Genomic DNA, 14,645 nt, shown 5'->3' on the forward strand with positions numbered 1-14,645 from the left:
TGAAACCACACGGTATGTTTAAAAACTCGACATTGATTTATTAGGATCACAAATAGAGGGCACACAATTCTGTGTAGACCTGGTTACTAAGAACAGCTTCCATATCTGTTCGAGGAAGCGCTCAAGTTTGCACCAGTTTTTGCAAATCTTTAGTAAATTAGGGTTAGTGTTGATGAGGTTTTAGGTGTACTATATTGCTTCTTTTTTTATTATACTGGAGAAAGAGCCCACAAACACTGTGCATCTCCTAAGTGTTTGAGGACTGACTACTGCATTATTGTGTTAGAATGAAGACTCAATTGAACAGTCTATTTCTGGATCGTTTAAGTTTCAGATTATGATTTGATATGAAGGTGGACATTAGACATGCCAGATGCCAGCAGTGAAAATGCTTCCCTTATATTATGGGAGCAAAGCAACTATTAACTCAAACAAACCAATTACACCAGAATCACAGTTTATAATGTCTTACGATGAAAAACAGGACAGGACCAAGCGCCAAAATATTTGAGGAACAAGTCAACATCCAAAGAAGCACTGGAGAGAACCAGTTTTATTGCAGGTATTTCCTCAAGTACATCAAGCATCTTCGTGAGCAAAAAGTCAGTGAGACCATCACGCTCATGCACCTCATCCTTAAAAAACACAGCAAAGTAGGTTAGCCTGGCAGATTGATTTTTAGGAAACAACCAAGTATATGAAGAGAAACACCTAAATACAAACAGTAATACCGCAAACATATTTTCAGAGTTTAGAGTTGTACATTAAATGCTCACCACAATGACATGTGTGACAGATGCCAGACTGACATCTCCAGCCATGAGTGTCCTGAGTAATACTCCAGTCGTACAGAAAGTAAGAAGAGTCTTGGGAGAAACCCTATGGAGTCAAAGCCAAGAGTCATTTACACAATTTCACAAAGATTACAAGAAGGAATAAGAGTTTAATGCTGAGTGTAGCGGTTTTTTTTTGTTGTTAAAATTATTTCACACTTTTTCAAATGTAAAATAAAAAATAAAAATATAAACACTGTCTAGTCTGTGCAAAAGTATGGGATAATTTGAGGGGATTGGGACTTGTACACAAATATCTCCCCCATATAACCTAACTATAATTTTAAGTGAGGTGCTACTGTGCTCCTAGAAAATTTCATAGGCATGCCTCTCCAGGCATTCACATTACACCCTACACTGCTCACTGAAGTGCACACGTAGCTTTTATGAGCTATTCGAGCTATTTGGACAGAGCCTTAGTCTGAGCCTTTTTTTTTTTTTTTTTTTTTTTTTTTTTTTTTTTGCTGTTACAAGAACTTCATTGCTCTGCCAAAGCGGAAAGCTCTGAAATTATTATTATTATTACCGTAATTTCCGGTGTATAAGCCGCACCGGACTATAAGCGACAACGGCTAAAATTCTGGGATATTTTAGTTTTTTTCTTACATAAGCTGCACCGGACTATAAACCGCACGTGCACATGGGTTTTTTTTACAAAGGAAGACAATGCACAGAAAGCCTTTTTGAAGTTTGAATAACATACTTGAACATGTCTTTCTAAACATTGCCTGTGACGCAGCAGTAGTACCACAGCAACACGAAAGTGTGCACGCGAGTTATTAACAAAGAAATACTGGACACAGAAAGCTTTTTTAAAGTTTTAATAACATACCTTAACATTTCTTTCCAAACACTGCCTGTGACGCGGCAGTAATACCGCAGCAACACGGAAGTAACACAGCACTAATAGGGTTTGATTAAATAAAACATAAGAGTCACTGAGACGCGGCGGTAACACAGCAGCAACACAGTAACACAGCACTAACAGGGCTGGTTGAAGTAAAAGTAAAAAAAAGAGCTTCATCGTCTTCATCTTTCTCCTGTGCACTGAAACCATCGAAGTCTTCCTCCTCAATTTCCGATTGGAATAACGTTAGATATCCTTCGCCACACACTTTCTCAGTATCTCTTTCGTCGTCGTTTTTATCCATTTCTTCTAGCATTTTCCATGATGAGGGTCTGTTCATGCTAATCTTATTCATGCACGAAGCGCTAAATTACATTAAACTAGTGAGCGACACGTATAGCTCCAGAGTAGACCGGACCACGAAATAAAGAAAAGGGTGCCGCAACACAATGTCATCAACATCGACTGCCTTTACCTTAAAAGCGGCATCATATGCATTTCTTTTGTCCCCCCTAATGACGGTTTGTGTATAAAAGCTTCCTTTCAGTAATGTCCGTCTTGATTGCGTTCTGCGTGATGCGCGAAATGTTGTAAACACAAACTAGCACGTCTTCTTCGGCGCATTATCTCTTCTTCGCCTATACATACACCGCGTCGCCATTTAAGCCTCAGGGTTCAAAGTAACCTTCTGAATAAAATGCATTAAAAGTTCACATTCATTACAACTTGTTTTTGGTGAGCAAAATGTCAGAAGAATTGAATTTAAATGCTGATTGATTGGGTTTTAATACAATGCAGATGGTCCAAACAGCGCCACTGCTTTGTGTAATCTCTGAGTCACATGGCAGAGTAAGAGAAAGGGTTTAGAGCACAGGTGTCAAACTCAAGGCCCGGGTGCCAGATATGGCCCGCCACATCATTCTATGTGGCCCGCGAAGACAAATCGTGCATCAAATTCGTGTGTCATTACTAGAATTGCAAATTGTCTTCACTTTTAATATCTTTTTTTTTTAATATTTAACCAGTTTTTACTCATCTGATTTGAAAACTAGTTATTTGTCAGTTTGTTTTGTAGCTTTGACGGTACATAATAGTGTTAAGCTTAAAAGTGATCAAGTCATCACAAAAATCCTGAAAAATATCTTATATAAGCCGCACCTGACTATAAGCCGCAGGGTTCAAAATTTTTGAAAAAAGTCACGGCTTATACACCGGAAACTACGGTAGACGTGACCACGAAATGAAGAAAAGGGTGATGCAACACAATGTTGTCATCATCGACTGCCTTTAGCTTAAAAGCGGCATTATATGCATTTCTTTTGTCCCCCATAATGACGGTTTGTGTATAAAAGCTTCCTTTCAGTAATGTCTGTCTTGATCGCGTTCTGCGTGACGCGCAAAATGTTGTAAACACAAACTAGCACGTCTTCTTCGGCGCATTATTTCTTATTCGTCTGTCTCGCTCTTGCTTCCTGCTAGAGCGCCCCCCTGGAGGCCGGAGGCCATAAAAATCCATAAGTACGCCGCGCCACCATTTAAAGGGCTAGGGACATCCCTTTTTTTTTTTTCAATTAGAACAGAATTTGATAGAATGTATAAAGTGAACACATTTGCCGCATTGGAAATTAAAAATGGACACCGATTACTAAGAATAAAGCTGAAATGAAATGCCAGTTTATCGATCGGGTCCCGCACGAAGCCAAACTGGCGGCGCCATTACTGTGACGTCACAAGTTGTACATCTGAATGTCAACAAACCCAAACAACATGGCAGATGATAGCGACAGCTCCGTTTCTAGCGGCAATATTAGCACCATTTTATCCAATTCAGAAACCTCTTTTGACGCAGAATATGATGAATCTAGCAGTTCACTTGGGCTGAGCTGAGCACATTTTCTGAATTGTGCCCCTCCCGTCACTCTGGTTAGGTTGGCATAGTAAAAAGTGCTCTTGGGGGCTTTAGAGTGCCGAGTTGATCTCGGCACATGAAGACATGACCACCTGCAACGTTTGGTTTAGGTTTGATAAGCATTTTTAATTTTATTGCTTAAATCGCATTTTCTCGACGAGCTGAGCACGTTTTCTGAATTGTGCCTCTCCCGTCACTGTGGTTAGGTTGGCATAGTAAAAAGAGTAGAGTGCCGAGTTGACCACTGCGCATGGAGAAATGAACATCTGCAGCGTTTGGTTCAGGTTTTAGGCGCATTTTATTTCTTAAATCGCATTTTTTCGACGAACTGAGCACGTTTTCTGAATTGTGCCCCTCCCGTCACGCTTCGACATACTTTTCAAAGTCAAAGTCTCAAAGTCTCCTTTATTGTCAATTCCTCCGCATGTCAAGACACACAAAGAGATCGAAATTACGTTTCTCACTATCCCAGGGTGACAAGACAGAGTTCACAACGCACATACAAGTAAACAACACAGGAAAATTAAAACAAGAAGATGAACAATAAGAGTGATAGCACGCTAGCCTCTCCCGATGCACAGCAGAGTCTGGAAAGATAAGACAGAGTTCACAACGCACATACAAGTAAACAACACAGGACAAATAAAACAAGAAGATGAACAATAAGAGTGATAGGACGCTAGCCGCTCCCGATGCACAGCAGGGCGGACCCTGGAGAAAGATGACAGTCAACCAGGCCACTGTGAACACGAGCACACAGCAGGCACGCACTGTCTGGTTCGTGGATCCTATCAGGCGAACTCAACCCATCTTGTCGTCCCGCGAACGAACGTACGCCAGGATAATGGAAGGCACGGCTAGGCGAGCTGGGTTGGCCGCAAACCTGGCCCGACGTCTCCGCGCTGGCCCCTCTTCTCTTTTTGTTTACATTCACTGAAGCTAAACGCGTACAACTTGAGACGTCATGAGACGTCACTTCCGGCTGGCGGCTCGGTGCAGTCAAACTCGTCTGTGCGGCAAATTTAAATGATATTTTTCAGAGCAACAGCTTCCTTTTCGTTGTTTCGAGCGTCAATTTATATTTATAAGCCCATAAGCTAACTAAAACCGATTTATACATATACCGGTGTCTCTAGCCATTTAAGCCTCAGGGTTCAAAGTAACCTTCTGAATAAAATGCATTAAAAGTTCACATTCATTACAACTTCTTTTTGGTGAGCAAAATGTCAGAAGAATTGAATTTAAATGCTGATTGATTGGGTTTTAATACAATGCAGATGGTCCAAACAGCGCCACTGCTTTGTGTAATCTCTGAGTCACATGGCAGACTAAGAGAAAGGGTTTAGAGCACAGGTGTCAAACTCAAGGCCCGGGGGCCAGATACGGCCCGCCACATCATTCTATGTGGCCCGCGAAGACAAATTGTGCATCAAATTCGTGTGTCATTACTAGAATTGCAAATTGTCTTCACTTTTAATAATATATATTTTTTTAAATACTTGACCAGTTTTTACTCGTCTGATTTGAAAACGAGTTATTTGTCCGTTTGTTTTTAAGCTTTTACTGTATATAATAGTGTTAAGAGTAAAAGTGATCAAGTCATCACAAAAATCACGAAAAAAATCTTATATAAACCGCACCTGACTATAAGCCGCAGGGTTTAAAATTTTGGAAAAAAGTCGCGGCTTATACACCGGAAATTACGTTGTTATTATTATTATTATTATTATGTAGGAAATTTTGACTAAAAGGGGTTTTACCTGCTCTCTAGTCTAATGTGATAGCCAACAGTCTTGCCGATTGTCTCTCCCCTCTCAGCTGCCACTCTCTCAGCGACAGTGATAGCAGCCAGGCGTCTGGGCTGAGTACAGAAAATTCTGCAGCACTCTCCTTTCTTGCTGCAGTCGTCCAACAGAAACTGTGGAATCTGATCAAACGTATATGAAAAAATCAAATTATTCGAATGGCAAACCCAACAGTGAAACCCACACCAAAAATAAGCACTATCTAATGTTGAAGCAAGATCTGCTCAGGTCGGATCTGTTTTTATCCAAATGGCTCCTCCACTGTGCTTATGTTGACTGCAATGCAGTAGCAATGCAGTAAATTTCTCAGGGCAACCAGAATTCCCCAAGTAAGGTTTTCTAAATAATGCGTTGATCTGGGTTTAAAAAAATAACCCCCCCTAAAAAAATATACAGTGCCTCACGAATGCATTACCCCCCTCTTTGAACATTTTGACCTTTTGACACTTTTAAGCTTTCAAATATAAAGATAAAATTGCATGTTTTGTGAAAAATCAACACTAGTGGGACACAATCATGAAGCAGAACAAAATTAATATAAAGTGTTTTTACAGTGCCTTGCGAAAGTATTCGGCCCCCTTGAACCTTTCAACATTTTGCCACATTTCAGGCTTCAAACATAAAGATATAAAATTTAATTTTTTTGTCATGAATCAACACATTTTCTGAATTGTGCCCCTCCCGTCACTCTGGTTAGGTTGGCATAGTAAAAAGTGCTCTTGGGGGCTTTAGAGTGCCGAGTTGATCTCGGCACATGAAGACATGACCACCTGCAACGTTTGGTTTAGGTTTGATAAGCATTTTTAATTTTATTGCTTAAATCGCATTTTCTCGACGAGCTGAGCACGTTTTCTGAATTGTGCCTCTCCCGTCACTGTGGTTAGGTTGGCATAGTAAAAAGAGTAGAGTGCCGAGTTGACCACTGCGAATGAAGAAATGAACATCTGCAGCGTTTGGTTTAGGTTTTAGGCACATTTTTAATTTTATTTCTTAAATCGCATTTTTTCGACGAGCTGAGCACGTTTTCTGAATTCCCCTCCCGTCACGCTTCGACATACTTTTCAAAGTCAAAGTCTCAAAAGTCTCCTTTACTGTCAATTCCTCCGCATGTCAAGACACACAAAGAGATCGAAATTACGTTTCTCACTATCCCAGGGTGACAAGACAGCGTTCACAACGCACATACAAGTAAACAACACAGGAAAAATAAAACAAGAAGATGAACAATAAGAGTGATAGCACGCTAGCCGCTCCCGATGCACAGCAGAGTCCGGAAAGATAAGACAGAGTTCACAACGCACATACAAGTAAACAACACAGGACAAATAAAACAAGAAGATGAACAATAAGAGTGATAGCACGCTAGCCGCTCCCGATGCACAGCAGGGTCCGGAAAGATGACAGTCAACCAGGCCACTGTGAACACGAGCACACAGCAGGCACGCACTGTCCGGTTCGTGGATCCTATCAGGCGAACTCAACCCATCTTGTCGTCCCGCGAACGAATGTACGCCAGGATAATGGAAGGCACGGCTAGGCGAGCTGGGTTGGCCGCAAACCTGGCCCGACGTCGCTGGGTTGGCCGCAAACCTGGCCCGACGTCTCCGCGCTGGCCCCTCTTCTCTTTTTGTTTACATTCACTGAAGCTAAACGCGTACAACTTGAGACGTCATGAGACGTCACTTCCGGCTGGCGGCTCAGTGCAGTCAAACTCGTCTGTGCGGCAAATTTAAATGATATTTTTCAGAGCAACAGCTTCCTTTTCGTTGTTTCGAGCGTCAATTTATATTTATAAGCCCATAAGCTAACTAAAACCGATTTATACATATACCGGTGTCTCTAGCCCTTTAAAGCGCAGAGAGAACCATGAAGACAAAAGAAATGGAAGGGGGAGCTACCGGTGTGTTCGGCCATCCCCGGACAGGGGGCGGGGCGGGGCAATGACATACCAGCTCTGCCGAACCCCTGAAGCCGACTCACCGAACTCCTAGGGTTCGATCGAACCCAGGTTAAGAACCACTGCTCTGGATGAAATGCAGATAACTACAGCTGAGGTGGGAGAGTCTGTCCATGGGACAACAATCAGTTGTGCACTGCACAAATCTAGCCTTTATGGAAGAGTGGCAAGAAGAAAGCCATTTCTCAAAGATATCCATAAAAAGTCTCGTTTAAACACACCAAACATGTGGAAGAAGGTGCTCTGGTCGGATGAATCCAAAATCGAACTTTTTGGCCACAATGCAAAACGATATGTTTGGCGTAAAAGCAACACAGCTCATCACCTTGAACACACCATCCCCACTGTCAAACATGGTGGTGGCAGCATCATGGTTTGGGCCTGCTTTTCTTCAGCAGGGACAGGGAAGATAGCTAAAATTGATGGGAAGATGAATGGAGCCAAATACAGGACCATTCTGGAAGAAAACCTGTTGGAGTCTGCAAAAGACCTGAGCCTGGGCTGGAGATTTATCTTCCAACAGGACAATGATCCAAAACATAAAGCCAAATCTACAATGGAATGGTTCACAAATAGACGTATCCAGGTGTTAGAATGGCTAAGTCAAAGTCCAGACCTGAATCCAATCGAGAATCTGTGGAAAGAGCTGAAGACTGCTGTTCACAAACGCTCTCCATCCAACCTCACTGAGCTCGAGCTGTTTTGCAAGGAAGAATGGGCAAGAATTCCAGTCTTTCGATGTGCAAAACTGATAGAGACATATCCCAAGCGACTTGCAGCTGTAATTGCAGCAAAAGGTGGCGCTACAAAGTATTAGCGCAAGGGGGCCGAATAATATTGCACGCCCCACTTTTCAGTTTTTTATTTTTTTAAAAAGTTTAAATTATCCAATAAATTTCGTTCCACTTCACGATTGTGTCCCACTTGTTGTTGATTCTTGACAAAAAATTTAAATTTTATATCCGTATGTTTGAAGTCTGAAATGTGGCGAATTGTTGAAAGGTTCAAGGGGGCCGAATACTTTCGCAAGGCACTGTATAATGAGATGTTGGGTGTATGAAATTATTCACCCACTTTAAGTCCTTGACTAAAAAAAGCATATACAGCTCTCATTAGTGGAAAAGTGACTTCTGGTTAAAATGTGACACTGAATGTACAAGAATGCCACTGAGGAGTATTCATAAACAATTGTATTGATTTTGCAATCATTCTCTTACCTGGGTGGTTTTCCCAGAACCCGTCTCTCCTACGATCAGTACCACTTTGTTTTCTCCAATTAGTCTGACTATCTGTTCCTCATGCTCATACACAGGCAGCGCACGGCGGAAACTGTCAAACTCTGATGCCCTCCTCCTTGGGGGAACCACAGAAATGCCACTATCCAGGCACCCCTTTGGCCTGTTCATGTCAAAGCTGTTGTCTGATTGATAGAAGACAGATCATGATACAACTTTGTCCAAATGTGACAAGAACAGCTAAACGTTTGCATGACTACAACTTTTAGTGTTCTGTCATTCTCTGTACGTATATGAAAATATTGAACACAATCTGAAATCCAATATGCATTTCATTATTGGTTTATTGGTTTATTGACGCTATTGGGTGCACATGTTGCAACTTTTACAGTAGTTGATGACTTTTTTTAATGATAATTCAAAGACTGTGGATTCTACATTCAATAACTGCACCTGATTAGGGATAAAAGACTACAATATAAACTGCATTTTGTGCAAACTGCCAAGAGCTGGCGCATGCAAGATCGCAGTCATTATTGCATACTAAAATAAAGCTACCGTATTTTTCAGACTACAAGTCGCGTTTTTTTTTTTTCATAGTTTGGGTGGTTTCCTCTTATACTGAGGAGCGACATATATGTGGATTTTTTCACAAATTTTCAAAATTAAAAAAAAAAGGTGAAACCACGATAAACTGACCGCAATGTAGCAAGGGATTACTGTAATTTGAATTTCAAGTGACATCAGCAGTGCGGCGCAGCGGTTGTTTACATAAAGGACAAAGATTCGATCACGGGATGACGAAGATGACGAAGGGCCCCACGTACTGCCGGCATCAATAGCGGCTTTGTTTGTAAGCAACACGGGGGACGAAGAGTTTGAAGGATTTAATGACTTGGAGTGACACAGAAGGTTTGAAAAAATATTATGGCTTTTACGCACGCCCAGTCCGACTCTACGGAGCTCTCTTTCACTTCCGTGGATGGAAGTCGGGGGCCGGCGCTCAGCCGGGTGGCTGTCCGGGGACGGTGGATGGGGTTCGGACATGGCTTTTATGCACGCCCAGTCCTACTCTACGGAGCTCTCTTTCACCTCCGTGGATGGAAGTCGGGGGCCGGTGCTCGGCCAGGTGGCTGTCCGGGGACGGTGGATGGGTCTCGGACATGACGCCCGGTCCTATTCTATGGAGCTCTCTTCCACCTCCGTCAGTACGGTGATTTGTTCGTTTAATGAGTGTTCGTCCGACAGTCTTATGTGTTCGTCCCGTCGTGCTATGTCGTGCTACAAGTACAGCAGGCAGGTTCTGCTCGACATTGGCAGAAGTGGGTTTTGTGGCGTTCTGGAATTTGAAGCGGCGACATTAAAGGCGCTCGGACTGCTACGTCCTGAAACGTCGCCGACCTCGCCCGCTATTCCTCCCCCGGTTGGGAGCCGTCGGAAACGGTGTGCGAGGAGGCAGAAGAGGGGCAAGCGCCAACCCAGCTCGCCCAGCGGTGCCTTCCATTCTTCTGGTGAATGTTCGATCGCTGGACAACAAAATGGATTACGTTCGCCTGCTGAGGTCTACGAACCGGACGGTGCGGAACTGCTGTGTGCTCGTGTTCGCCGAGACCCGGTTGACTGACAACATTCCAGACTCTGCCGTGCATTTGGAGCGGCTAGCGTGCTATCGGGCGGACCGTGCCATTGTACGAGGGGGAAAGTCGCGAGGAGGTGGAATATGTGTCTACATCCGAGAAGAATGGTGCCGGGACTCTGTGGTGGTATGTAAGCACTGCTCACCACTTGCGGAGTTTGTGATCATCAAGTGCCGTCCTTTTTACCTGCCGAGGGAATTTACCGCGATTCTGCTAGTCGCGGTATACATCCCGCCTTCCAACATCGAAGGCGACAGGATCGCGGCGCTTGGTGAACTGTACCAGGCTGTCAGTGTACAACAGACAGCGCACCCTGACGGTTTCACCATCTTCGCTGGAGACTTTAATCATGCCAACCTGAAGTCTGTTTTCCCGAGGCTTCACCAGCATGTTACTTTTCCGCCACGTGGAGACAGCTTCCTGGACCTAGTCTACTCTGCGCATAAGGGAGCTTTCAAAGCCACCCTCCTCCCCCGTCCGTCTTGGGCTTTCTGACAATCTCACCGTTTTGCTTTTGCCCGGATACAGACAATTGGTAAAGACATCCAGGCCGGTTTGGAGGCGGGTTCGGGTGTGGCCTGAGGGTGCCTCCGATGCACTTCGTGACTGCTTCGACACCACTGACTGGGACTTGTTTAAGCAGGCGGCCACCTACAACGATCGGACGGACATAGAGGAGTATACTGATTCTGTTTCCTCTTACATCGCGAAGTGCATCAATGATGTGACTCGCTCAAAATCCGTCGTCACTCGAGCGAACTGGAAGCCGTGGCTGACGGGGGCTGTCCTCAGACTGCTGAGGGCCAGGGACAAGGCTTTCAGAGCGGGGGATGAGGCTGGCTTGAGGACAGCGAGGGCCGCATCAAAGAAGCGAAAAAGGCGTTCTCGTGCAAGGTCTCCACCCACTTCAAGGACAGCAAGGACGCACGGAGCCTTTGGCAGGGCATTCAGACCATCACGGACTACAAGCCCGCGCCGAGGAGCTGTGAGGGCGACGTCCGTCTGCTGAACGATCTTAACCGCTTCTTTGCTCGCTTTGACGCCCAGAACAGCACTTGCCCGCTGAAGACCACTCCCCCCCCACACGAGCAGCCCCTGCGCCTCTCTGCCGACGGAGTGAGGAGGGCGCTTGCCGCTATTGACACCTGTAAGGCGGCGGGCCCTGACAACATCCCGGGTCGAGCGCTGAGGGACTGCGCTGGGGAGCTGTCGGGTGTCTTCACGGACATCTTTAACGTTTCCCTGCAGCAGGCCATCGTCCCCTCGTGTTTCAAGGCTGCCACCATCGTTCCTGTTCCGAAGAAACCTGCACCGTCCTGCTTCAATGACTACCGCCCCGTGGCACTGACGCCCATCATCATGAAGTGCTTTGAGCGGCTTGTCATGGAGCACATCAAATCCGTTCTCCCCCCCACCATTGACCCTTTCCAGTTTGCGTACCGTGCCAAACGGTCCTCTGAGGATGCCATCTGCTCTGCCCTCCATTCTGCCCTCACCCACCTGGAGAGAAAGGACTCATGTGTGAGATTGCTGTTTGTGGACTTCAGCTCTGCCTTCAACACCATTGTGCCGCAGCGACTCATCTTTAAACTCGACGAGCTGGGCCTCAGTACCTCCCTCTGCAACTGGCTACTGGACTTCCTCTGTCAGAGGCCTCAGGTGGTGCGTGTTGGCGACAAAATCTCCGCCAGCATCATGCTGAGCACGCGGGCCCCCCAGGGCTGCGTGCTCAGTCCATTGCTCTTCACCCTGCTGACGCATGACTGCACTGCGACCTATACAGCGACAACCGCATAGTGAAGTTTGCTGACGACACGACTGGTGGGTCTCATCACGAAGGGCGACGAGACTCGGTACAGGTCGGAAGTTGACCTTCTGACCACGTGGTGCAGGGACAACAACCTCCTGCTGAACGTAAACAAGACCAAGGAAATCGTTGTTGACTTCCAGAAGGGTCACACAAAACACCTGCCGCTGATCATCGACGGTGCTGTGGTGGAGAGGGTGAGCTGCACCAAGTTCCTGGGGGTGCACATCAGTGAGGACCTCTCCTGGTCCGCTAACACCGCGTCACTGGCAAAGAAAGCTCAGCGCCGCCTGTACTTCCTGCGGAAGCTCAGGCGTGCATGTGCTCCTCAGACAGTCCTGTCTACGTTCTACCGTGGCACCATTGAGAGCGTCCTCACCAGTTGCATCGCTATTGCGCTATTTTCTGGAATGTCTGCTGTACGCTCACTTGCTCTTTTTGCTCCTCTTATTTATTTGTTGTGTTATTTATTCATTATTTATTCAGCACGCTGTTGTTTACTTGTTTACTTGATTGTCTATTGTGGGCCATGTCTTGTCACCGTGGGATAGCGGGGAACGAAATTTCGGTTTCTTTGTGTGTCTTTGGCATGTGGAGAAATTGACAATAAAGCTGACTTTGACTTTTGACTTTGAAAGTGCTACCTCCGGGGATGGAAGTCCACATCGCCACACGCCTGGAAGTCGACGCCCATGCTTGGGGCCGTGTGGCGGTGAACTATTTATGTTATAGTTATTTGATATATTTTATTTCGTGTAGCAACTTGTATATGTTTTTATCGTTACAGTTCAGTAGTTGTTGGCTTGTTGAATTCTTGTTTTGTTAAATAAAGACCGGTTAACAAACCCACGTCTTTCCTTGGACTTTGTTAACGCTACAATATAGTTATATACTAGATCTGTGGAATAACGACGAGGCTGACGTCAGGGCGCACGCGCGGCGTTGTTGACAAAGGACGAGGAATTTGATCAATGGATTTAATGAATTGGAGTGACATAGATGGTTTGATATTATTGCTTGTATAATAGTTATTTGATGTATAATTTATATATCGTTATATGGGCCTGTGGAATATTTTGAAGTGCAAGCGCCGTCAGCGGCACGCACCCATTGTTGACATAAAGGACGGTCGATGGATTTAATGAATTGGAGTGACACAGATGGTTTTATAAACGTGTTATTTATGTAATAGTTATTTGAATAACTCTGAATGTTGCGTCAGGCCCGTTCTCAGCTCTTCGTTTGTGTTTATGTCATGTTACCATACCTATCGTTTAGCCTGTTGTTGCTCGTTCATGTCTGTTCTTGGTGTTGGATTTTGTTGAATGAATTTCCCCCAAAATGCGACTTATACTCCGGAGAGACTTATATATGTTTTTTTTTTTCACGTTATTGTGCATTTTATGGCTAATGCGACCTATATTCCGGAGCGACTTTTAGTCCGAAAAATACGGTATTTGTGTGGTGTGGTGTGCTTGTGTTGGTCTTATTGAGTACACCACCAAAAGAGAGGTAAACAACACACACTTGGGGATTTTTATCCTCGTCATGTGCAGGGTTCTCATGTTTAAAACAAATACTAAAAATCAAGAGTGTGTACCCAGCTAAGCCAATGAAACACGCTTCTGTTTCACACTCCCCGTATGCATGCTTCACAAACTCAAAAGGAAAATATTGATTACGTTAACATAAAGTCTTTGTGAGATCTCCCATTACTAACATTAAGTTTTTAATCAAATGAATATGTTGTGATGAGAGTAAAGCAGTGAACCAGAAAGTGCTGCGTTTCCAAAAGTGCATCATTGTGGCTTAATTTCTGCTACCAAAAATTGAAACAAAACTCACCATGTTGTGTAGCGACAGACAGCTTGCTTTTGCTGCTGGCTTGAAGATCTTCACGCTCTTTACTGGTGATAGGAAACTTCTCAAGAAGGATGTGGATGGCATTTAAAGAGGTTTGGGAAAGTGTCAGAAGCATGGCAGACCTACGACTGTCTAGGAGATTCTTTTTCCTTATGGTGAGGAAGCGATTTGAGCCTTTCCTGAAAAAGAAAATATAACATTACCATTTGTGTTTTGGCCAAAAAAAAAATCTTCATTTGTATGTTTCTGTAATGGTTCATACGAACAATATATGCCGAAACTCGTAGCCGGATTCTATTTTTTTAACTGAAATACATTTCTAAAGCTAATTTGCTGTTTAGCCCCAAAAAAATAAGAAAAAATTTGCCATTTGCAAATTTACCAATTTTTTTTATTGTAGGGGAAACTACAATGTCTTCTGTTAATTGACCAACAAATGTAATCTTATCTTAACTTAATAACTCACCTTTTGCTATTTCTGTGCTTCTCAAATGCCCAAGTCCTAATAGAAAGTTAAGCATGCCAAACAAATCATACGAGCTGCTATCAATCACTGATCCGACAGGCTGAAAGTCACAACAACCTATAGTCTGGGCTTTCACCCAATATGTAATATTTATTGCACAGGAATTTGGTGCAGTCTTGTTGCAGTTCAGTGCCAAAGAACTATGTTGAAGTGACACATTATGGACGAGCGTAAAGCTATGCATGTCAGAGTGGAGTTAATTTAGCCAGGAGACAGTCTCAAAATT

The 14,645-nt window shown here is 44.2% G+C and overlaps 1 protein-coding gene across 7 annotated transcripts in view; it reads right to left on the reverse strand.

The window, feature by feature from the left end:
• Positions 1 to 14,645, reverse strand: part of ythdc2 (YTH domain containing 2) — a 49,654-nt gene that overhangs the window by 32,709 nt on the left and 2,300 nt on the right. For 6 of the 7 annotated variants that reach the window (XR_007485418.1, XM_049738438.1, XM_049738437.1 and 3 more), the window contains 5 exons: positions 13,876 to 14,072; positions 8,569 to 8,771; positions 5,350 to 5,516; positions 777 to 879; positions 473 to 635 (listed from right to left, as the gene is read on the reverse strand). Coding sequence is in view for 6 of the 7 variants with exons in the window: in XM_049738438.1 (XP_049594395.1) it covers positions 473 to 635; positions 777 to 879; positions 5,350 to 5,516; positions 8,569 to 8,771; positions 13,876 to 14,072 (833 nt within the window). In the remaining variant the exon portion in view is untranslated. The remainder of the gene's footprint in view (positions 1 to 472; positions 636 to 776; positions 880 to 5,349; positions 5,517 to 8,568; positions 8,772 to 13,875; positions 14,073 to 14,645) is intronic. The other variant, XM_049738444.1, reaches the window with a different exon arrangement.

The sequence above is a fragment of the Syngnathus scovelli genome, chromosome 13 (assembly GCF_024217435.2).
Source record: "Syngnathus scovelli strain Florida chromosome 13, RoL_Ssco_1.2, whole genome shotgun sequence".
Classification (NCBI taxonomy): domain Eukaryota; kingdom Metazoa; phylum Chordata; class Actinopteri; order Syngnathiformes; family Syngnathidae; genus Syngnathus; species Syngnathus scovelli.